This window comes from Diabrotica virgifera, chromosome 3 (assembly GCF_917563875.1).
Source record: "Diabrotica virgifera virgifera chromosome 3, PGI_DIABVI_V3a".
NCBI classification, from domain to species: domain Eukaryota; kingdom Metazoa; phylum Arthropoda; class Insecta; order Coleoptera; family Chrysomelidae; genus Diabrotica; species Diabrotica virgifera.
In genome coordinates, this window is record NC_065445.1 from 211120250 (window position 1) to 211145995 (window position 25746).

At 31.9% G+C, this 25746-nt stretch overlaps 1 protein-coding gene across 5 annotated transcripts in view; it reads left to right on the forward strand.

Moving 5' to 3' along the window:
• The window catches only part of LOC114332176 (syntaxin-1A), an 850840-nt gene that overhangs the window by 722534 nt on the left and 102560 nt on the right, over positions 1 to 25746 (forward strand). For all 5 annotated transcript variants that reach the window (XR_007697295.1, XM_050647243.1, XM_050647244.1 and 2 more), the window contains exon 6: positions 4269 to 4342. Coding sequence is in view for 4 of the 5 variants with exons in the window: in XM_050647243.1 (XP_050503200.1) it covers positions 4269 to 4342 (74 nt within the window). In the remaining variant the exon portion in view is untranslated. The remainder of the gene's footprint in view (positions 1 to 4268; positions 4343 to 25746) is intronic.

Here is a 25746-nt window from a genome sequence, read left to right on the forward strand (position 1 = left end):
AAAATTTGTTATATAAAGTTATTAACATAAATAAATACTTTTTGAGTTATTAAATATCAAAAATTTTATTTTTTCTTAAAAGAAATGCATGTTTTAATGCTGTTTTTCACGTATTACTCAAAAACTATAAGCTTTTGTAAAAAAACTATTATTACCAAAATTAAAGGTAATAAAAAATTTAATACACTTAAAGAACTAAACTAATGTTATTTCAAAGTGAGTTATGGGTATGTAATTGAATGTATATTTTTTCGACGAGTACTCAAATCGTAAGCATTCAAGCTTACATAACGGGAAAACGATGCATTTAATAGAATATACTTGTTAAACACTTGTCAAAGTACTTCGGAGTACCTATCAAATGAGCTCCAGTAGAAGTTAATAGCATCAAAATTAAGCAAGTTGTGATGAAAATAAGAGAACCCTTTCGATTTTTTTAGGAAAAAGTGAAAAATAAAACATACGCCATTTCCACAAAAATAAAAATTTGTATTAATCCTCAGAAGACTTTCTTTAGGTTAACATATTTAATGATTTCAACAATTTTCACCGGTTTAGAATGCATATTTTTGAAAAAAAGATACAATTTAAAAAAATTAAAATTTTTAAAATTATCGTATTTTTCATTTTCTTTTGGTACTAACTCCAAAAATCCTCAATATACGTAAAAAATGATATATAACTAAATTTTAGTTTTTTCTGTTCCAAATACTTTACCCATTTCACTATTTCCGTATATTAAAAAATAACCGAGATAGAAACGTTTAAAATTTCAATTTTGCTGCGAGAACCATGTATGCGGGGCGCATATTTACAGATGCTTGCGTGTGTAGACACCAGGGTGTTGAAATCAGTTAGGGTTTGGAGAAACGGTACATTTACAGATGCTAGCGCGTGATGACACCACGGTGTTGAAACCAGTTAGGGTTTGGAAAAACAGTACATTTACAAATACTAACAGATTTGGACACCAGAGTGTTGAAACCAGCTAGCTTTTTTAGTGGTTATACATGCATAGTAGCTAACGGCTATTGACTTTGATTTTATATACCTACTGTTGTGGAAAAATATTTAAGTGATTTAGGTATTAGTAAATAATTAAACGTTGTTGGGATATAAACAATAATATATTAACACAAAAAACAACATAAAAAATAATGTTGTTCTGAAGCTATGTTCTTGTGGCATTTTTATAATTAACTATTTAGATGGGAAATAAGCCACAATTAAATTTAAAAATAAATAATTTTATTAACGGTTCGACGCTCAAATCGGGTGTCGTTGTCAAAATACAAAATACGTACTACTAAATTAAACAAAAATGTTGTTGTTTAGTAAAAAATACTTTAATAAAATGTATAATATATGTACGAATTGCCAATATAAATGAGTCAGATTAAAAAAATTATTAGTAGAATTTTTTACTCAGCAAAAACATTTTTGTTTAATATACAGGGTGTTTGGTAAAGAATGGGGCATAGCTTAACCTCAGGTTCCTGAAGTTAAAATAGGCCGATTTAAGCTAACTTAACTTAGTACAAAGTTTATAATAACCGAGATAGAGGGTGTCAAAGTTAAACTTTTTTTTATTTATTATTGAATATTTCCTGACAGATATGAGATAACAACATGAAATTTGGTATGTGGGGTTTTTTTTGGGGTAGAGAAAACTAAATTCCCTACCAAAAATTATGTATTGCCCAGAGGGCGCCACATACGCCTTTCAGCACTTATTTATTACGTTAAATTTTTTTTATCCCTCACTCTGTATAATTTTAACATTAAAATTTTTATTCTCCTATTAGTTTTACTTAAAAAAGCTATACTTCTTTCATCTCTCTAAACTCAACCGTTTTCGAGATAAACGCATTTTAAATCTGCGATACACCATCATTTTTAGCATAATATCATTGTAGTTACACCCGAAAAATAACTTAAAACCATAATAATTGTGCCAGTTCTCAAATTTATGGCATTGCATCGCAAATTCCATTTGAAGAAATTTGCGATACATTTTTGGATAATTTTATGGTTTTAAGTTATTTTTCTGATGTAACTACAATGATATTATGCTAAAAATTATGTTGCATTGCAGATTTAAAATGCTTTATCTCGTTAACGGTTGAGTTTAGGGAGATGAAAGAGGTATACCTTTTTTAAGTAAAACTAATAGGGGAATACAAATTTTAATGTCAAAATTATACGGAGTGACGGATAAAAAAAATTGAACGTATTAAATGAGTGCTGAAAGGCGTATGTGGCGCCCTCTGGGCAACACATAACTTTTGGTAGGGAATTTAGTTTTCTCGTCCTGAAAAACCCCCACATACCAAATTTAGTGTTGATATCTCATGCCTGTCAGGAAATATTCAATAATAAATAAAAAAAATGTTTAACTTTGACACCCTGTATCTCGGTTATTATAAACTTTGTACTAAGGTAAGTTAGCTTAAATCGGCCTATTTTAACCACAGGAACCTGAGGTTAAGCTATGGCCCATTTTTTAGCAAACACCCTGTAGTAGTATTTTTTATTTTGACGACACCCGATTTGGGCATCGAAACGTTAATAAAATTATTTTTTTCAATTTAATTGTGGCTTATTTCCCATCTAAATAGTTAATTATAAAAATTCCACAAGCAAATAGCTTGAGAGCAACATTATTTTTTATGTTGTTCTTTTGTGTTAATATATTATTGTTTATATCCCAACAACGTTTAATTATTTACTAATACCAAAATCACTTAAATATTTTTCCACAGCAGTAGGTATATAAAATCAAAGTCAATAGCCGTTAGCATTTATGCATGTATATTAATTACTAAAAAAGCTAGCTGGATTCAACACTCTGGTGTCCAAATCTGCTAGTATTTGTAACTGTACTGTTTTTCCAAACCCTAACTTATTTCAACACCCTAGTGTCAACACACGCTAGCGTCTGTAAACGTACTGTTTTTCCAAACCCTAACTGATTTCAACACCGTGGTGTCAACACGCGCTAGCATGTGTAAATGTACTGTTTTTCCAAACCCTAACTGATTTCAACACCCTGGTGTCTACACACGCAAGCATCTGTAAATATGCAACCGGGGCCATTTAACCTTTCATTGTTAAAAAAGTGAGAGGTTTAAAAGACTAGTTTCGACATTTTTTAATAGCTCTTGGAAGCAACTTTTAACTAGTTTTTAGGTGAACCTGATATCTTGAAAAGTAACGGAGTTATTTATAAAAAAAACAATAACATTTTTTGGAAAAATTTTTAAAACATACATTTTGAAACATTTTTGGTGCATAAATTTTAATGCTATCAACTTGTTCGAGGGCTTATTTGATAGATATTTCTATGAACTTTGACAAATGTTTAATAAGTTTATGTTATAAAATGCATCATTTTGCCGGTATTTAAACTTGAATACTTAGATTTGGGTACTCGACGAAAGAAATATATATTCAATTACCTATAACTTACTTTTATTTAACATAGAAAGGTTTTTCTAGTAAGGAGTGTATTTCATTTTTTATTAGCCTCAATTTTGATAATAACTTTTTTGTAAAAACTTATAGTTTTTAAGTTATTTATGAAAAATCGGTTAAAAACATGCATTTTTCTCACGAAAAATTAAAATCTTTGATCTTTAATAACTCAAAAAGTTTTGATTTATTTTAATATCTTTATATAACAAATTTTGCTTATAATTTGTCCCTCTATCGAATTGTGGGGTTATTTTTAATAAAATAATTTTCACCCCCGAGGAGGGGTGGCATCCACCCCCAGGGTAAAAGCGAAAGTTGGCACCATGTCACCTTTGTTCCTTGAGATATCCTCTAACCACTCACCAATTTTCATGCAAATCGATATAGGTTCAACGAAATCGGAGGTAATAGCTCATATCCACCTTCAGTGACTGCACTAATATTCTTTATCGTTGAATCCATGAAATGTATTCGGTTAATCGGAGTGCTTGATGTTCTCTGTAGTGTTGTGCTACGAAGCCAATTTCTTCTTCACGAATTATCCCAAGTTGGTCAGTCTATGTTTTGAGTCTAGTTTGTATGACTCTTTCTACTATTTTGCTGACTGCTAGAAGTCAGCTAATTGGCCTGTAGGTTTGCGGGAATATGCTGTTCTTCCCTGGTTTGTGAATCATTAGTCTAATCTCAAAGGCTTAGGTACAATATTACACGTTACACATAAAATGCTCCAAATACAAGACACCACTTTTTTTAATATCTAATCTCAATCACTAATTTTTAATTTCTTTTTACAGCTGGTAGGCAAACAACCAATGAAGAATTAGAAGAGATGTTAGAACAAGGAAATCCAGCAGTGTTCACCCAAGGTGTAAGTATTTTATCTATTTTACTTATTTTATGAACTTGTACATTTGATTTTAACAGCGCCAGATAATAGTTATCTACACAAATTCGTATTGCATTAAAACCGTAATAATTATACCAGGCTTCTTATGAAAAATGCCGTTGATGATATAATGTCACATATTTTATTTCATTATTACTTAGCACTTAAATTGATCCTGGTAAATTTTTATTTGTGGTAATGTAATCACTTATCCAGAAATAAATAAATTTTTGCGTATTATGACCGAAATACGTGCCGTGCGGGGACTGTACTTTTTTGTGGAATGAATGTGGAATGTGTTGTGGTTTTGCGGTTTGCCCTGTCTGGTGATTAGTCCAGCCAAAATGGCAACATATAAAAACAGTTGACGAATTCGGCATTCTTCAATAGTAGAAGGAGAGCTAGAGCCGAAAAATCATCGTCATAAGTAATATGGAGTTTTTCCTGTGAAATGTGTCCATTGTATACTAACAATTGTGACCCCTTTCAGGCTGACACCTCAGTGGATACAGAAAGTAGCAATAAGGGATGAAAGGGGAAAGTTAGTGCAGTCATTAAAGGTTTTCACCTCCTATTTTGTTAAACCTCCATCGATTTACATGAAAATTGGTGACTAGTTATAGCATACCTCAAGAAATAAAACTGATTTGGTGCCAACTTGCACTTTTACCCTGGTGGTGAATATCACCCCTTCCCGCGGGTGAAAACAATTTTATTAAAAATAACCCCACAAATCGATAGAGGGACAAATTTTAAGTAAAATTTGTTATATCATGTTATTAAAATAAATCAATACTTTTTGAGTTATTAAAGATCAAAAATTTGTCGATTTAACAGCATATGCGTGAAGTTACGGATGATAAAAAGAACATATTAATTAATTTTATGTTAGTAAAATATTATTTTTATATTATTTCGATATTTAATTGAATTTTTTCTATCAATATAACTGAATATGTCCAGAAACTGGGGGTGTCCAATAATGGGTACATTTGACATATTCGAATACACTTTTGCTAAATTTATAATATCGAAATAATATAAAAATAATATTTTAGTAACATACAATTAATTAATATGTTCTTTTTATCATCCGTAACTTCACGCATGTGCTCTTAAACAGACAAATCTTTGATCTTTAATAACTCAAAACGTATTGATTTATTTTAATAACATGATATAACAAATTTTACTTATAATTTGTCCCTCTATCGATTTGTGGGGTTATTTTTAATAAAATAGTTTTCACCCCCGAGAAGGGGTGCTATCCACCCCCAGGGTAAAAGTGCAAGTTGGCACCAAAATCATTTTTATTTCTTGGGGTATGCTCTAACTAGTCACCAATTTTCATGCAAATCGATGGAGGTTTAACAAAATAGGAGGTGAAAACCTTTAAAGACTACACTAACTTTCCCCTTTCATCCCTTATTGCTACTTCCTGTATCCACTGAGGTGTCAAGGGGTCATAATTATCAATATACAATAGACATATTTCACATGCCAGACTCCATATTACTTATGACGATGATTTTTCGGCTCTAGCTCCTTAGACTATAGTGAGGTCGAGAAAAGTTTTTTACTTACGGTTTCGAGAAAACTAGACTAGTCTCATAAACTATGATAGCTCTCTTTCTCTCCCTCTCTAGTTCCATCCGTCATTGTGGAGTATTCGGCACTTGTGTGTTTCTTGGCCAAAAGTGTAAAATTGCTGACTGACCGGGTCAGCGGAAGACTATCTATATCTAGCGCAAGCTATATACAGGGTGAGTTTTTAGTGCGGGATCGGTCGATAACTCCATTATGGTATAAAATATCGAGAAAAATTACTTAAAAAAAATGTAGGCAATGATATTCTCCACGCTTGGAAAATATGTCCATTTCTACAGGGTGATCAGTAACTGCGTGGTATATCAAACATATAATTTTTTAAATGGGACACCCTATATATTTTTTTATATTTATATTCCCCTCATAATTCTTGTTCATATAATATATGGTTTTGCATTACTATACAGAGTATTTAACAAGTTATGACCATTTTTATTTCGAAATCACTATGAGATTAACACCCTGTATATAAAGAAGTAATTCGTAGATAATAATTTATTTTATGTAATAAGATAAACAATATACTGTAGTTTTTAAATTAAGTCCAATTCACATCATTGACGAATATTTGTATACAGGGTGACCTACAAAACCAAATTACGATTTTCTCTATTTTTTTTAATGGATCACCCTATATTTTATTTTTCAACATTATTGTATTTAATATACTCTTTCATTTTTATATAGCTTTCCCTATATCTAAACTGATTACTTTCCGAGATATTTTTAGTTTTCTTCAAATTTCGGGAATACATTCAATTTTTCTAGTAGAAATAAGTTAGTATTGAGTGATACTAAACAAAATTATTTTTATTAGATAAATAACTAACACAAAATATAAACCATAGCAATATGCAGTGAATATACCAAAAATGTGATATTAAGAAATTATCATATTTCCCTAAACTAATATACAAGAATCGTAAAATTCCTACAAAAAAAACTTTGTATTGTATATATGTAATAATATAACAAGATTATTTTTATTCAATAAATAACTTACATGAAACATAAATCAAAACAATATACAACTGATGTAACAGTTTTTAGATTGGTATATCAACAGCATTCTAAGCCAATAATTTTTTAGTAGAACATTCATTTTTATAAGCACTTTTAAACTACAAAACAAAATTAAGATTTTCTCAATTTTTTTTAATAGATCACCCTATATTTTATTTTTTTTTAAATATTGTATTTATGATACTCTTTAATTTTTATATAGCATCTCCTATACCTCAACTTATTAGTTTCTGAGATATTTTTAGTTTTCTTCATTTGCCGGGAATACATTAAATTCTTATAAATATAAATAACTTAACAAATAAGTATTATGTAATAATATAACAAATATTTTCATTCAATAAATAACTAACAAAAAAATAATAAACCATAACAAAATTTAATGAATGTACCAATTAATGTGATGTTAAGGATTTAAGTCTAAAGTAAATGTTGAAAATGACCACTTTCAACGTCTATGCCATTTTGTAACCGATATTCAAATGACCGAGCCACATTTCTAACATTTTTGTAAGTCAATATTATTAAAAGCTTCTTTTATTCTATTTTTCATATCATCAAGCGTTGTTGGATGCTTCTGGTATACAAGGTTTTTTATATAGCCCCACTTGAAAAAAATCAATTTTGGAAGAACTGGAGCACCGTCGTATAAAAACCTCAACCGTCAAAAAATGTGGACCAATCACATAATCTCTAACAATATCACCTTAAACATTTATATATCACCTAGTTTGAGTGTTAACAAAGTAGGGATTTCTTGATGCATATTAATGAAATTTAATATGAAAATTATATTATTAATAACTGCGGGTCACAACCTGCAATTAGGAATGTGTTACTAAAAACTTCTTGGCTTAGACTGCTGTTGATATAATAATCTAAAATTATTAAATTAGTTGTATATTGTTTTGATTTATGTTTTGTGTGAGTTGTTTATTAAATAAAAATAATCTTGTAATTTTATTACACACAAGATACCTATATTTTTTTTGTAGGAATTGTATGATTCTTGTATATTAGGGAAATATGATAATTCCTTAATATCACATTTATTGATACATTAATTGCATATTGCTATGGTTTATATTTTGTGTTAGTTATTTATTAAATAAAAATAATTTTGTTTAATTATCATTCAATACCAGCTTATTTCTACTAGAAAAATTGAATGTATTCTCGAAAGTTGAAGAAAACTAAAAATATCTCCGAAAGTAATAAGTTTAGATATAGGGAATACTATATAAATATGAAAGAGTATAATAAATACAATATTTTTGAAAAATAAAATATAGGGTGATCCATTTAAAAAATAGAGAAAATCGTAATTTGGTTTTGTAGTTCACCCTGTATACAAACATTCGTCAATGATTTCAATTGGACTTAATTTAAAAACTACAGTATATTGTTTATCTTACTACATAAAACAAATTATTGTCTATGAATTACTTCTTTATATACAGGGTGTTAATCTCATAGAGATTTCGAAATAAAAATGGTCATAACTTGTTAAATACTCTGTATAGTAATGCAAAACCCTATATTATATGAACAAGAATTATGAGGGGAATATAAATATGAAAAAATATATAGGGTGTCCCATTTAAAAAATTATATGTTTGATATACCACGCTGTTATTGATCACCCTGTAGAAATGGACATATTTTCCAAGCGTGGAGAATATCATTGCCTACATTTTTTCTAATCAACTTTTTTTGATATTCTATACCGTAATGGAATTATCGACCGATCCCGCACTAAAAACTCACCCTGTATACGTAACTAGATAGTCCAGCCGTCAAATATTTTGGTACGACAATTGTTGATATTAACAAAACAAGCTGAATTTTGCTGAAAATGTCAATTTTCGGACCCCAAAAAAGATGCAACAAAGTTTGCCACTACTACCCCCGGACTTTGCCTAAACACCCCTCGTAGAGGACAAGATGTTTCAAACAAAAATGTTTATTAGCAACTCAACGGTAAAACTTCAATATCTTTGAAGGAGATAATGTGTCCTATCGACACATATCAAAATTCATTTTAAAGGTGAATAATGTAGCTTTTCTATGCACTTCTTGCATTTTATCGCAAAGGAAATCAGTTTCTATAAAGCTGTTAAATAAATAAACGTGACGTAATTTTTGTCATTTCATGATTCTCATAAGATCAATTAAATTTATCACTTCCATTGGCCGGTCGCTGTAGAATTTCCATTGTTAGAGCCTTAATAGTCGAAAACTCTAACATGAAATTTTGATTTTTAAGTTCTCTTAACAAATTGAGGCATTTGACAATTTTGACATAAAAAACGCTGAATTTAAACTTTCAAAAAACAATCTCACATCCCGGGAAATACTTCTTTTGCAGTTTCGAAAAACGTACTTATGCAATCGAAAAGGAGTAGTTTTAAATGTTTTAGATCGTTTGTAATGGTACGGGAACCGAAGCGGGGATTTTTGCAGTTACTCCAGCGCGTCAGAATATTACATGGGGAGAAACCTTGTACCCCGAAAATGTACCTCTACCACACATTGGCTCTTAATCCAGGGGAGTTCCTTAAGGGGGGGGGGCGAAAAAATCTATCCTTAGAAAAACTCGAAATCGTCAGATTAAGATAGGGTAAGTTAAGTACATGCAAAACAGTGTACCCCACGAGGTGGAGTAGGGGTCACTTCAAAATCTTAAATGGGAGGCCCCATTTTTTATTGCAGATTTGTGTTCCTTACGTAAAAATAAGTAACTTTTATTCGAGACATTTTTTCGAATTATGGATAGATGGCGCTATAATCTAAAAAACGATTGTTGGAAATGGAAAATTATATCTTTCTTTCTTTTTTTCTTTGTCCCCTTCCTTATCAGGGTATCGGATATGGGATCGCTATTTTAATTTACATTCATCCATCTCTTCCATTCTTTTCTGTTTTCTGCCATTATTTTTAATTCCTCGAGTGATATTCCTTTAACTTTTCCCGCCTCTACTATTTGCTGTATCCATTTTTTTCTTGGTCCGCCTGTTTTTCATTTTACAATGTTCTTTGCTTCGTGGACTTTTCTCGTAATTCTGTTGGGTTGCATCCTCATCAAATGCCCATACCAATTTATTTGTCTCTTTTTTAGTTTATTCATTTTATGGGTTCTTGGTTGGCCATTCTCCTAATAGTCTCGTTGCTTAATATATCCCATTTTGTCTTTCCAACTATCCTTCTTAAATGTCTCATCTCCATTGCATTTATTCTGCTCTTTTGTTTTTCCAGAATTGTCCAGTTTTCACTTGCATAGAGCACAGTCGGTATCACTACTGTGTTATATATGTTTATTTTTGTCTCTCTTGCAAGTTCTCGGAAAATTAAATCAAAAATGGAAAGTCCCCACTAAAATGGAAAACTTTACTTAACTTTTTTTGGTTTTAGGACCTAATAATCACAAGACAATAGGTCCCCATAACGCTTGAGTGGCTACACATTTAGCATACTTTGCTCCACTACCATAATGTGAAAGTTAAGTTCAGCGTTTCTTGGCATATTTCAAATGCCTCATATTTGCTACCAAAACTCAAAATCGAAATTTCATGTAATAGGTTTTAAAAATTTGGATCCAGCAATGGAAATTCCATAGTGACCAGTTAATGGAAGTGGTAAATTTTGGGGATTTCATGAGAATGGTAAAAATGGGAAAAATCGCGCAACCATTATTTATTTTTTGCACGATTGATCATTTTTGACTGTTTACCGTGATAGATTTTACGTCAGTAGGTGACATTTACTAGCAACTCGACGGTAAGTAATCCAACTCGACGGTAAGTACTCCAACTCGACGGTAAGTAATTCACTTACCGTCGAGTTAAAAAATCTCTTAATTTTAATTTATTTTTTGAAAGAATAAAGAAAACTAACGAATTATTTATTAATATTGAAACTTATGGTACAATTTGTTAATTTATAATAATCAAAATTGTACTTAAAATTATTGACAACTAAATAAAAACTCAATTCTCCATTGTTGTTATGCACCCTAGTTACTACCTAACAACCAAAGTATCTATCTTGATAAAATGGATGAAACTAGTCAATATGACGAAAATGTTTAATTTTATAATTTATAATGGTATCAATCGTGCAAAAAACGTTATAAGCATGTCGAACGTTAAGGGTAACCGATCTCAGACAATAATTGGAGTCGTCGTCCGCTCCTCCTCCAAACAATTGTCTTCGATCGGTATAAAACCCTTACCGTTCTCCATACTTAATATACTATAACAGCTTTATAGAAACTGGCTTTATTTGGGGTAAAATACAAAGTTCGTACAAAATTTGCGCTCTTCATCTTTAAAACGCATTTTGATTGTTGTCGATAGGACACTCTGATCAAAATATATTTTTACCGTCGAGTTGATACAAATTTTACTTAAAAAATTAATATCGCGTAGCTGACATTCAAAATCGCCGGTGGTTCAAGCGTTATTTCTGAGGGAACGGTTCATGCTACACAAAAAGTACTAATAAACATTTTGTTCAAATTAAACATTTTTTGTCTACGGCATACACATATTCTCTGTTAATCGATATTTTCCGTTACCCCCTCCCCTTCGAGGAGTGGTTTTAAGGGGAAGCCCGGACGTAGGACTGATAAACCTTTTTGCATCTGTTTTGAAGTCCCAAAAAGGGTACATTCTCAGTAAAATTCAGCTTATTGTATACTATGAACCATCTTATACCAAGATGCTGTTTTCGAATGTTTCCTCCTAAGTGCCTTCTCTATTAAAGATGGCGATCAATATGGCAAATTTCTCTCTGTTCTGGGCTTGATGAATTAAGTCATTCCTTGTTGTGTGGGTCCAATCTCGGATGTTTCGTAGCCAAGATTTTTTCTTTCTTCCTATACCTACCTCTTTTACCTTCGATCTTGCCTATTAATATTACCTGAAGCTGCTCAAATTTCCTATGGCGCATTATGTGTCCTATATATGACGCCTTTCTAATTTTGATAGCATTGACCAGATGAGGACGTGTGCTCATTCTTTTCAGTATTTCTTAATTCGCTGTTCTGCTGGTCCAGATTATTCTTAACATTCCGAATGTTTAGGGAGAGTGATTTGAACTCTCAACTTGGGAAATATACTTGGGAAAACGTCAGGAAAGAAGTATGAGATAAAGAGACTTGGTGGTGGTCAAATCAAGTACAAGGAAAAATAAAAGAGAAGGGAAAATTATATAAAAAGTGGCAAGAAACCAGATCGGACATAATCTTCAAAACTATATGGTCGCCAAAAAGGAAGCGAAAGTAGCAGTAGCACAAGCTAAAGCAGAAGCGTATTCAAACCTATACGATCAACTTGATACCAGGGAAGGCGAAGAAAAGATATATAAAATAGCCAAACAGACAGCAAAGAAAGCAAGAGATTTTAATCAGATTAGATGTATCCGCGATGAAAATAATAAAATACTAATTCACGAAAAGGATGTGAAAAAGACATGGAGAAAGTATTTTGACAGTTTATTAAATGAAGAATTTGACAGACAGCCTGTGGAGTTAACGGAGACAGTAACAGCAATGGTTACCAGAATAACAAACGCGGAAGTGGCTCAAGCGCTTCAAAAAATAAAGAAAGGAAAAGCAGTCGGACCAGATGATATTCCTGGGGAAGTATGGAGAGCATTGGATGAGACAGGAATAAGTTGGCTAGCAGATCTATTTAATAGAATTATGGAAGTTGTACAATGCAACATACAACAATGTACAAACTGCAGGGCTATAAAACTACTTAGCCACACCATGAAAATATGGGAGAGAGTAATTGATAGACGGATACGTGAAGAAACCAAAATATCCGATAATCAATTTTGCTATATGCAGGGCAGATCAACAACGGATGCAATTTTCATTGTAAGGCAACTGATGGAAAAATACAGGAATAAAGAGACCAACGCTCATATGGTATTCATTGATCTTGAGAAAGCATATGATAGAATTCCTCGAGAGATTCTGTGGTGGGCACTCAATAAGAAAGGAGTCCCTGGTGAATATGTAAAGATTGTGAGAGATATATATGAGGGAGTAACGACTAGTGTTAGGACAGGTGTGGGAGAGACTGATAAATTTCATGTGAAAGTAGGATTGCACCAAGGCTCGGTGCTTAGTCCTTATTTATTCTCATTAGTGTTGGACCAGATAACAGCGAAACTACAGGGTAGCATTCCATGGTGCCTAATGTATGCTGATGATGTAGTATTAATAGGAAATAGTGAAAGAGACAAAAACTGGAACAGTGGAGACAAGCTCTGGAGAAAAAAGGTTTAAAACTTAGTAGGACAAAAACAGAGTATTTGGAATGTTCATTTAAAGATGGAGTTGCTACAAATAAAATGGTATCTTTGAGAAATGGAGAAATAGATGGAGATGCATGCAGTAGAATTAGAGCTGGATGGATGAAGTGGAAAGAAGCGAGTGGTGTGTTGTGTGACAGAAAAATTCCAATGAAGTTGAAGGGAAAATTCTATAAAACAGCCATAAGACCGGCTATGATGTACGGAACTGAATGTTGGGCAGTGTGGCGGAAATGAGAATGCTTAGATGGATGAGTGGAGTGACAAAAAAGGATAAAATTAGAAATGAGTATATTAGGGGAAGTCTAGGTGTGGCACCAATTGATACCAAAATGAGAGTGCATAGGTTAAGATGGTTTGGTCATGTTCAACGTTGAGACGTTAATCACCCAATACGAAGAATAGCTGAAGTGCAGATTCCTGGAAGGAGTAGGAGAGGAAGACCAAAGAAAACCTGGATGTAGGACTGATAAACCTTTGATAGTTGATAAGGCAGGACATGTTGGTAAAGGGGATTAACATTGATATGACCCAAGATAGAATTGTCTGGAGAAATGCAATTAGGGAAGCCGACCCCGCATAGGGATAAGGCAAAGAGAATGATGATGATGATGATGATGATGATGATGATGATGATGATGATGATGATTTGAACTCTATCGAACGGTTCTAATCCTGTTCATAATATTTTTTATTCGTATATAAAATTAAAATTAAATAATTTAATGTCCGACTGGTATATTATTTGACAAATAATGACATGATTTTTTCTAAGTCAGTTAAATATGATATAATGCCCTAGGGCGTTATTTTGAAAAATAATGCCCTTGGGCATTAAATTTAAATAACTAGTTAAATACTGTCAAGTTGACAAATAAAAACCTAAGTAAAACTATGGTTACCACAATTACGTTACGACTATTGCTGGTAAATGTACTTATTTTAAGGATCGTTTAAACACAGCGATAAATCAAACAACTTATCAAGGTCAATCGAGTTGTTGCAACTTATCATTGTGTGTAAACGGTGCATCGCACAACTTATCAAAGTTGGAGTTGGGTTGAAGGTGGTATCGCATTGAATCGCAGCGTCTAAACAGCGTTTCAACTTGTCATCACAACTAGTTGCTGTGACTTGTCGTTGTGTTTAAACGACGCTTAAAAACTAATTAATTCAAAATTTATTCAAATTTTTTGCATATTATAAAGAAGAATTTAGTCGGACATTAAACGTTGAAGGCACCACGGGTATTATAGATAATAACGCTTTCGGTCAACGTATGTACCTCAAGCATTATTATCCTTATAATACCCTTGGTACCTTAATAACTATAATGTGGAATTAAAAAATCTGTAACATCTAAAGCAATTTTGATAAAGATCCATTATAGTCCATTCTTTCACGGTTTTGCTCTAAATTTTAAAGAACCGCTTGGATTGATATGAAATTTGGCATACGTATAGCTTACATGTCAAAGAAAAAAAGTGATATTGTGCCGATGTGTGCTTTTGCTCTGGGGGTGACTTTCACCCCCTGTTGGGTGTGAGAAAATATATGTCCAAAATAAGTCCGGAAATGGGTAAACTGACTACTTAATTTTAAGTAACTTTTGTTCTATAGAGCTTTTTCGCCAAGTCAACACTTTTCGAGTTATTTGCGAGTGAATATTTTCATTTTTCAACAAAATAGCCACATTTTTAGACGCTTTTTCGCAAATAACTCAAAAAGTAATTATTTTGTCGAAAAAAACGTTCTTAGCAAAAATATAGCTTATAAAAAAGTAAAAAAAAATATTTACGCGTTAGGTCTCTGGATCTCGTAGGACCGGAGTTATAGCCAATGAAAAATAGATTCATATTCACCAAATTTCAAATAGAATATTTCGACGTGAAATATCCAAAACATTAAGCACTTTTTGGGGAAAATCCATTTTAACTTTTTTATAGTGCTTAAAAAAAGCTTTATTTTTGTTTTTACAAAAAGTTTCTAGCATTAAAGTTAAGCAAGTTACGCTCAAAATAAAGTTGGTCCCTTTTGTTTTTTCAAAGAAGAAGACCACCCTCTAATTAGCAACTTAAATGAAATTAATCGTTACCGCTCCACAAATTATTTTACTTATATTGTGTTTATATGATCTGTAAGTTTCATCGACTCAAAGTGCTTATTTTTGAAAAAATTTGGTTTCAAACTAAAATTTTTAAAAATTTAAATGTTGAAAAATATGTTTTCTTCAAAATAATTTAAAAAAAATGTTAGAGACACCAAAAATCTCGAAAAACAAAAAAAGTCAGATTTGCTTTTCTGAATATCATGTATTTTTTTGTTTTTCTGTTAGACAAAAATTGATTAAGATTTGGTGTTTCTAAATTTGCATACATTAGTAATCAGTGACTCGTTCAACCCCTTTTAACTACAGCCCTTTCAATAACAAGGACTTTGAACCGATGAAACTTACAGATCATATAAACAATATATACAGGAGTCAAGAAACTTGTGAAGTCGTAACGATTAAGTTCATTTAAGATACTAATTAGGGGGTAGCTTTTTTTAAACACTTTAAATAAGTTTTAATGAGTTTCCCCCGAAATGTGCTTCATTTTTGGTTATTTCACGTTAAAGTATTCCATTTGAGATTTGACGAATATGAACCTATTTTTTATTAGCTATAACTCTGCTTCTACTAGGTGTAGAGACGTGATATATACACCATTTTTTAAAAAAAATTTACAGGCTATATTTTTGCTAAGAATGTTTTTTCGACAAAATACTTACTATTTGAGTTATTTGCGAAAAACCGTCTAAAAGCGTGGTTATTTTGTTGAAAAAATGAACATATTCACTGGCAAATAACTCGAAAAGTATTGACTTAGTGAAAAAACTCTATAGAACAAAAGTTACTTAAAATTAGTCAGTTTATCTATTTCCGGAGTTATTTGGACGAATATTTTTTCACCCCCAAGAGGGGGTGAAAACCACCCCCAGGGCAAAAGCACACATCGGCACAATATCATTTTTTTCTTTGACTTGTTAGCTATGTGTATGCCAAATTACATGTCAATCCAAGCGGTTCTTTAGAATTTAGAGATTTTGCAATATTTTACCGTTAAAGAACGGACTATTATATACGTGAAAAAATTTGTCCAAATGATGTGTACTCTTCGAATTCCTTCTCTACGTTACGTGACGATATTATCCAGAAATATGTAGTTGAAAATCTCGTACAGAGAAAACAATTTTGTAACAGATTTATGCTGCACTTAAATAATATCGAATCATTTTCGATCCGTCCTCGTCCAGTATTACACCCGTTTAGAAGAGATTGAGCTATTTCGCACATTATAGCGTCGTATACTCAATAACATAGCAGTGATTTGATTTTAGTACGTGCTTCGTCTGCAACATTTTACAATATCTCAAGTGCCTATTACACTTCACTTTAATTCTGAGGTTGCAATTTCGAATTTTATTATGCATGTCTATACATTTTGTAATGCTCCAGTTACTCCATGTTGAATGTAATAGGGGAGAAATTCACTCGAACATTTTTGAAACAATTTGGAGCGATTGATTTTTAATAAAAAAACTTGAACATCGAAACTTCTCTTGCAACTATTGGTATAAATATTTAAATATTTAATTAAAAATTAAATTAAAAATAAAAATGGTTTACAATAGTTATTCAAAGCAAACGTTTTCGGACTTAGCAGTCAATTTTCTACTTTTAAGACTATATACTTAAAATTATTAAATTAAACAACATTAATACCTGTAGTTTAAGATCCGAATAAGAGGTCAAAATGTACCCATCTGCTTGCCGGATGAAACATGTTTTTATTAAATTTCATACATAGATAAATCTTTCTAGCATGGGTTGCCTATCAAAATCGTGTCATAGCTATCCTTAAGGGGGGGCCGAAGGGGTTGAAATCAATATTCCACACATTTTTTACTCTAGGATATTTCTAAATTTTTCTAAATTATTTTTTCTAAATTTTTCTTTCTAAATTTTTCTACGTTATGGCATAACATGAGTCTCGCAGACTCGCTTTGTAAATAAAGTACTAAAATAGATATTTTCTTTAATTGTTGTCAAATATTTATTTAATATTTCTTTATTTATAATAATATAAGCATAAACAAATAAGAAATACCTGGTAAGAAACTACTCAATACAATTCTTGCATATTAAAACACTGTGTTCTTTGCAAATTGGACACTAACATTTCTGACAAATTTGTGTGCTCATTCTTGCAATGTGTGAAGGGCACTCGGAACATCTCCTTTTCTTTCTATGAGCCAAATATATCCCTAAATTTTCTTGAGGAAACTCGATAGAATTACCCTATGTCTTCGGATTGTGTTTGTAAGTTTAGGGTTTCTAGCCCTTCTTTTCATAAATGGTAAAACTAACTCATTTACTAAATCTTTGAGAAAGTATCGTCTTTTATTTGTTTTTCCTGCAGCAAAATTTTTATTTTGATTTGTATAAAGGAGAAACGCATTAAGAGCTGCTACATCCATAATATTGTACCAAACGACAAGAGGCCAACGTCTAGTTTGACGCTTTACCGTGTAGTTACCGATCATCTAGTCCATTTTATCAACCCCACCTTTTGTTTGGTTGTAAAATTTGATCATTTCGGGCTTCTTTGCTTGACTCTCAATATCTACAGATTGATCATGGTGCGTTGAACTAAGAAGAATGACAGCTTTATTTTTCTTTGGCACGTAACTTACCAAAGTCAAATTATCATTGAATTCAAAAATAGAGGAAAAACGCATCTTTCTTTTGAAGCTTGAAATTCGTAGGGGATCTCTTTCTTATTTTTTCGTAATGTCCCAACACAAGTTATTCCTATAGACAGTAAATGCTGTGCTAAAGGGATGCTAGTAAAAAAGTTGTCAATTGTCAAGTTGCGACCAGAATTTTTTGTGGAAGCGGTCAAGGACCTTACAACATTTTCCCCTACATTTTGTTGAATATTTTCACCAGGTTGACGACCTAAGTATATCTGCACATCAACTGCATATCCTGTTTCACTTTCACAAAGCCAAAAAAATTTAATGCCATATTTTGCAGGTTTCGATGGCATGTAGTGAATAAAATTTCAACGACCTCTAAATGCAAGTAACTGTTATGCCATATTTTGCAGGTTTCGATGGCATGTAGTGAATAAAATTTCAACGACCTCTAAATGCAAGTAACTGTTCGTCAGTGGTTACATCCAATTCTGGTACCATAACTGTTCGGCACTGTTTCACAAACAACTCCCATACATACCGGACATAAGTAAATTTGTCAGTTTCCAACCTAGTTGAACGTGTTCGTCGGTCGTCAAGTCGTACGAATCGTCTTATATTTTCAAAACGATTTACTGCCATTGTAGCTTTATACAGTGGATTTGATGATTTATCTAAGAACAACTCTCTGACAGGCGTATCCCAGTTCTTCTCGACACCAGCCAGTAGCAGCAGGCCAAAAAATGCGTTCATTTCGTCTTTTTCAATTTTTGGCCATACCTTTCCCTTGGTCTCCAATATTCGGTTGGCTTCTCTATTGGTACATATTATTATTTCTTCAACCATTTCAGCAGTCACAAATTTATCCCAACCATTTTTCGGAGACATTTCGTTTCTTACTTTCGGTCCCGCCGTGAAACGATATAGATTGTGAATTTTTGTTCTTCCTTGCAAAGGAGGCGTAGATCTCTATTCAAAATTGTTTCTGCTAATAAATGATGTACCTGCTGTTTCAATTGTTAAATTATTTTGATTCAAGTTCATATCATCACTACTCGAAGAATTTTAGGAATACTCGTCTGAACTATCTTTGTACACTGCAGGCTGCTCGTATTCTTGATCAGCTTCCGATACTTCACTTTCACTAGTTATGGAATCGTTGTCATCCTCCTCATACCACGTACGTAAGATTTCCTCATAAATATTATCGTTGGGGTGAACGGATCTTTTTCTACTCGAGGATGCCATAATGCTGGCCTGAAAATATAGAGTATTTTACTTGAAAGCCAACTTTTTGCATTTGAAAATACAATTTTTGTATACTACTTCTGTTTTGATAATCTGTAAAAACAAAAACACAGAAGTCTGTCGCGAAAGAGCACTCGTTATATAACATGATTTTCCTTTTTTGATGAAATGTGTGAATGAATTTTTGTATACTACTTCTGTTTTGATATCTGTAAAAACAAAGACACAGGAGTCTATCGCAAAAGAGCACTCGTTATATAAAATGATTTTTCTAAGAAGTGGGCCCAAAAAATATTTATCAATATTTATTATCAATTTTCTACTATTTCTACTAAAACATATTGCTCCTAAGAAAGAGCGTTCATTATTCATTCAAGCCTTGAAAGCCATTCCTTCATTCAAGCCTTGAAAGAGCGTTCATTATTCAGATTCATTCGTTCTATGTAGCTTCACTATAGACAGGCTCAATATTATTATACAGCCGAAAGAGTAGGTTCTCTATAAACTATATTGTATTGGCCCAATCCGGAGGTCTAGCTCGGAATAAAACTTATATTTGTGGATTGGTGGTTTCAATTACGTCCAGAAGTCCAGCCAACTCCTGCAACAATCTTGCTGAACCTTTTCACTTGGTAAGATTAACACTATGGAAGTGTTGTCGCTTTCGTAACTCACTCGTTTTGTGTCTCATATTCTTAACCAACGATTCTGCAATTAGTTAAGTTACATATATTAGTCAAACACACTGTATATGTAAATTACTTGGGTGTTTCTTACTTTCAATTTAATGTTACTTGTATGTTTTCGATAAAAAAAATTTAATAGGTCCTAGTCATCGGTTATCATCAATCAATCTGCTGAATAGCAAGGAAGTTCCGAAAGATTAGCGCAAAGCTGTTTAAATTTGCTTAAAAGCTTTTTTTTATTATTAAACCCAAACAAGTTTTTTATATCACTCAAATTTTAAAATCTATTATTGCAATAATATGATATAATATTTTAAATCTAATAACATGTTATTCCAACTTTGTAATAATATGCTTTTGATTTTTATTTAAATATCTCTTTGGCTCCAGTCTGCATCTATATCATAACTATAATTTTAATATGCTTGACTAACTGACAAATTTGTAGAACATTCAGAAAACATTTTTAAATGAAAGTCAAAGTTTCCAATCTTTTATTCTGAATATCTCGGAAATTATCATATCTACGACAAAAATAGATACATAATAGTTAAATTATTTGGAATTCAATTTCGTATTCGAAAGTTTCTGGTGCAATTAATAAAAAGTTTTCCAGTTCAGAAAAATGATTCGTTTCATTGATAGAAAAGAATTCGAAAATAAATTGCAAAAACCTTTATTGTGTAAAACCTTCGGCAAATCGGAACTAAATATTTATATGAAATATTTGCAAATGTCTCCAATACAATTTCGTATGCATATTTCAATTTCGTATGCATATTGAAAGAAGCTTCTTAAAGAAACGTGATTGGTTTGTCATTTCCGTAGTTAACGGGCTTAATATTCTTGATTATTTTCTGAGTTTGGATTTAACTGTGAGTGGCTTTCCATTTCTTTTGATGATTCATTATTAGCCACGTCTGAACCTCATTTGTTGTAGTATCTTTGGTGATGCCACATAATGGTTCTGAGGATTCAAAAGTTTCACTCGAGCTTTGTTTTTCCAACAAATCTGCTCCTTCATTACCATGCACCTCTTTATGATCCGAAACCCATATTCAAGTTACTTATTATTTTTGGCCAAGTTGTTGAGGAGATCTTTGCAGTTCTTCACCAGTTTTGATTTGGTAAGCGGGTTCCTTATTGCCACAATAACCACTTGGTTATCCGCATAAATGTTGATTCTCTTAGCTTTTGTATCTCCATCCGTGATTTCATCAATTAGTCCATGTGGTGAGACCGCTCTTGTCTGGAAAAATTTCTGATTCGGTTTCTTTGTGGATTCCTATTCAAAAATGTCCCCTTTAAACAAATCTGAAGGGTGCCGGGCGGAATTTTTGGGCAGAAATTGTTTAAACAATTTTTTTTAAACAAATACAAAAGATCACGTTTTTTTTACTCTGGAACATATATTTTTAGATTTTTTCGGTCATTCTAAACAGGAAAGGTATCTTGTAATTTTTCTTAAAAATTGATAGTTTTCGAGTTTAGGCGATTTAAAATCTGAAAAATGCGAAAATACGCATTTTCGAGACTTAAAAACTCATATTCAAATTAGTATTTTTGAGGTTGCCAGATACCGGAATTGAAGTTTAAACATTCAGCTTCAAGATTCTGAAGAGTGATCACGTATACCTTAATTTATGCCGTTGTTTTTTAATTATTAAATATGCGTGTTTATCCTATTTTTTTGCCGGTGCGGCGCGCTTTATTTCAAAAATCTCCTATTTTCCTCGTAAAAATATTTTTTCTAGATTCTTTGGGATATTCTAAATAAAATAAGTTTCTTGGCATTTTTCTCAAAAGTTAATAGTTTTAAAGTTATAAGCGATTTAAAATCCGAAAAATGCAAAAAGAACGCCTTTTTGGATTTTAAATCGTTTATAACTTTTTTGCACGATTGATCATTTTTGACTGTTTACCGTGACAGATTTTACGTCAGTAGGTGACATTTACTAGCAACTCGACGGTAAGTAATCCAACTCGACGGTAAGTACTCCAACTCGACGGTAAGTAATTCACTTACCGTCGAGTTAAAAAATCTCTTAATTTTAATTTATTTTCTGAAAGAATAAAGAAAACTAACGAATTATTTATTAATATTGAAACTTATGGTACAATTTGTTAAATTATTTAATGAAATCCCACTTGTTTGGGCTATGGTTTCACTTCTAACAGAAACTCCTGCAGAATCGCATACATTAGTAGTATCCAACATTTTTCTCTTCAAATACGCGATCAAAGTTGAAAACTTGGAAATATCAATGCCATCATAAAGAAAAACGGTGGATTTAATCATTGAATATTCTGCCCAGAGGCTTCCAGGAGCTTTCAACTGCATATGTCTTTGAACGAAATATGCCAATAGAGTCTTTTCTTCGATTCTTAAATTCTTGCCTTCGCACCATTTTTTAAAACTTTGGTAGGTATTTTGATAACGGATTTTGGATTTTTCGGGAATAATTGCGGAACACCCTTCTTCCCAAGCCCGTTCAATTTCTGCAAATTCACTTTCGCTCATATTTTAATTTATAATAATCAAAATTGTACTTAAAATTATTGACAACTAAATAAAAACTCAATTCTCCGTTGTTGTTATGCACCCTAGTTACTACCTAACAACCAAAGTATCTATCTTGATAAAATGAATGAAACTAGTCAATATGACGAAAATGTTTAATTTTATAATTTATAATGGTATCAATCGTGCAAAAATCGTTATAAGCATGTCGAACGTTAAGGGTAACCGATCTCAGACAATAATTGGAGTCGTCGCGCCGCTCCTCCTCCAAACAATTGTCTTCGATCGGTATAAAACCCTTACCGTTCTCCATACTTAATATACTATAAAACAGTTAACTTTTGAGAAAAATGTCAAGAAACTTATTTTATTTAGAATGTCCCAAAGAATCTAGAAAAAATATTTTTCGGAGGAAAATTGGAGATTTTTGAAATAGAGCGCGCCGCACCAGCAAAAAAATCGGATGGACATGCATATTTAACAATTAAATAACAACGGTTTAAATTAAAGTTGGACACAATCACTCTTCAGAATCTTGAAGCTGAAAGTTTAAACTTCAATTCAGGTTCTGGCAACCTCAAAAATACTAATTTAAATATGAGTTTTTAAGTCTCAAAAATGCGTATTTTCGCATTTTTCAGATTTTAAATCGCCTATAACTCGAAATCTATCAATTTTTAAGAAAAATTACAAGCTACCTTTCCTGTTTAGAATGACCGAAAAAACCTAAAAATATATGTTCCAGAGCAAAAAAACCTGATCTTTTGTATTTGTTTAAAAAAATTGTTTAAACAATTTCTGCCCAAAAATTCCGCCCGGCACCCATCAGATTTGTTTAAAGGGGACATTTTTGAATAGGAATCCACAAAGAAACCGAATCAGAAATTTTTCCAGACGGGAGCGGTCTCACCACATGGACTAAAAATAGTACGTTCTTTAACGGTAAAATATTGCAAAACCTCTAAATTTTAAAGAACCACTTGCATTGGCATGAAATTTGGCATACACTTAGCTAACAAGTCAAAGAAAAAACGGGATATTGTGCCGATGTGTGCTTTTGCCCTGGGGGTGGGTTTCGCCCCTTCTTGGGGGGTGAAAAAATATACTTCCAAAATAAGTCCGGAAATGGGTAAACTGACTAATTTTAAGCAACTTTTGTTCTAAAGAGTTTTTTCATTAAGTCAATACTTTTCGAGTTATTTGCGAGTGAATATGTTCATTTTTCAACAAAATAACTACGTTTTTAGACGGTTTTTCGCAAATAACTCAAAAAGGAAGTATTTTGCCGAAAAAAATATTCTTAACAAAAATACAGCCTGTAAGAAGGTGATAAAAATGTTGTATACATTAGTTCTCTAGACTTAGTAGAAGCAGAGATATAGCTAAGAAAAAATATTTTCATATTCGTCAAATTCCAAATCGAATATTTTAACGTGACATAATCAAAACACGAAGCACTTTTTGGGAATAACTCATTACAAATTTTTAAAAGTGTTTAAAAGAGAGCTTTTTGTTTTTGTTTTATTAAAAAATTTTCTAGCGTCAAAAGTAAACAAATTACGCTCAAAATAAAGTTGGTCCCTTTTTTTTTGGTAAAAAATCGGAAAAATCACCCCCTAATACCATCTCAAATGAACTTAATCGTTACCACTTCAGAAGTTGATTTACTCGCGTATGTATTGTTTATATGATCTGTAAGTTTCTTCTGTTTAAAGTCCTTATTTTTGAAAGTGCTGTAGATGAAAGGGCTTGAAGGAGTTACTAAACACGAGTGTACTCAACATTTTGAACAGCCATATATCTTAACCAATTTTTGTCTTACAGAAAAACAAAGAAATACAAAATATTTAGAAAAGAAACTGCGACTTTTTTTGCTATTTATGCTATTTCTGCGATTTTTGGCATTTTTTCAAAATTAAAAATTTTAAAAATTTTACTTTAAAATAATTTTTTTTTTAAATAAGCACTTTGAATGGATGAAATTTACAGATCATAAATAAACAACGTAACCAAAGCCACTTGTGAAGCGATATCGATTAATTCCATTTTAGTTGCTAATTAGGGGATGATTTTCCCGATTTTTTTTTGCCAATGCAAAAGTTTGAGCAACTTTAGTTTGAGCCTAATGTGCTTATATTTGATACTAGAAACCTTTTTTTATAAAAACAGAAATAAAAGTTGTAATGAGTTTTCTTTAAAAAGGGCTTCATTCTTTGGATATTTCACGTTGAAATATTCTATCTGAAATTTGGCGAATATCTTTCATTAGCTATAACTCTGCTTCTACCAGGTCTAGTGACCTCGTGGATACACAATTTTTTCACTTTTTTACAGGCTATATTTTTGCTGAGAATGTTTTTTTTTGACAAAATACTTACTTTTTGAGTTATTTGTGAAAAATCGTCTAAAAACGTGGTAATTTTGTTAAAAAATGATCATATTCACTCACAAATTACTCGAAAAGTATTGACTTATTGAAAAAACTTTATAGAACAAAAGTTGCTAAGTTAGTCAGTTCGGACTTATTAGTCCTAAATTAGTCAGTCATTTTCGGACTTATTTTGGGCGTATGTTTTTTCACCCTCGAGAAGGGGTGAAACCCACCCCTAGGGCAAAAGCACACATCGGCACAATATCACTTTTTTTCTTAATCTGTCATGGGCTCTTATTGTTCTATTGCTTATATAGACCAGGGCATCAAGCACAAAATAAATGGATTTTTAGATATTTTTTAAATACCTAGAGACTTACATCTTTTTGCATTGTGTTCAGGATGATGTCAGGAAAAAATTCTACTGTAGAAAAATAGGTGGAATTCCATAGTTGCATTTTAAAGTGCATAAAATACAACCAAAAATTCATGTCAACATGTCAAAATAAGTGTATTAAGCATCAGATTTTGGTACTCGGGGATTTTTGGGGTCGCTGAAGAATACGCTATCAGAACCGATTACCGGAGCATCTGGTACCCAGGTTCACTGCCACTGAAGACGAATACGCTATCAGGACCGATCACAGCCTAATACGTTTTTAGTCTAATACGTGAATCGCAATTACTGGTTTGATTGGGCAACTGTGTGATATGTAAAAATTAAAAGGATCTTTCATTTAGAAAATATTTTTTTATCTAATGAAAAATCTAATGGCGTATTAATATTTGAATTCATTAATTTATTATTAATTTGTTATGGTGGCCCATATTGTTTGCCTATACTGTGTTATGTTACCTATTTTCA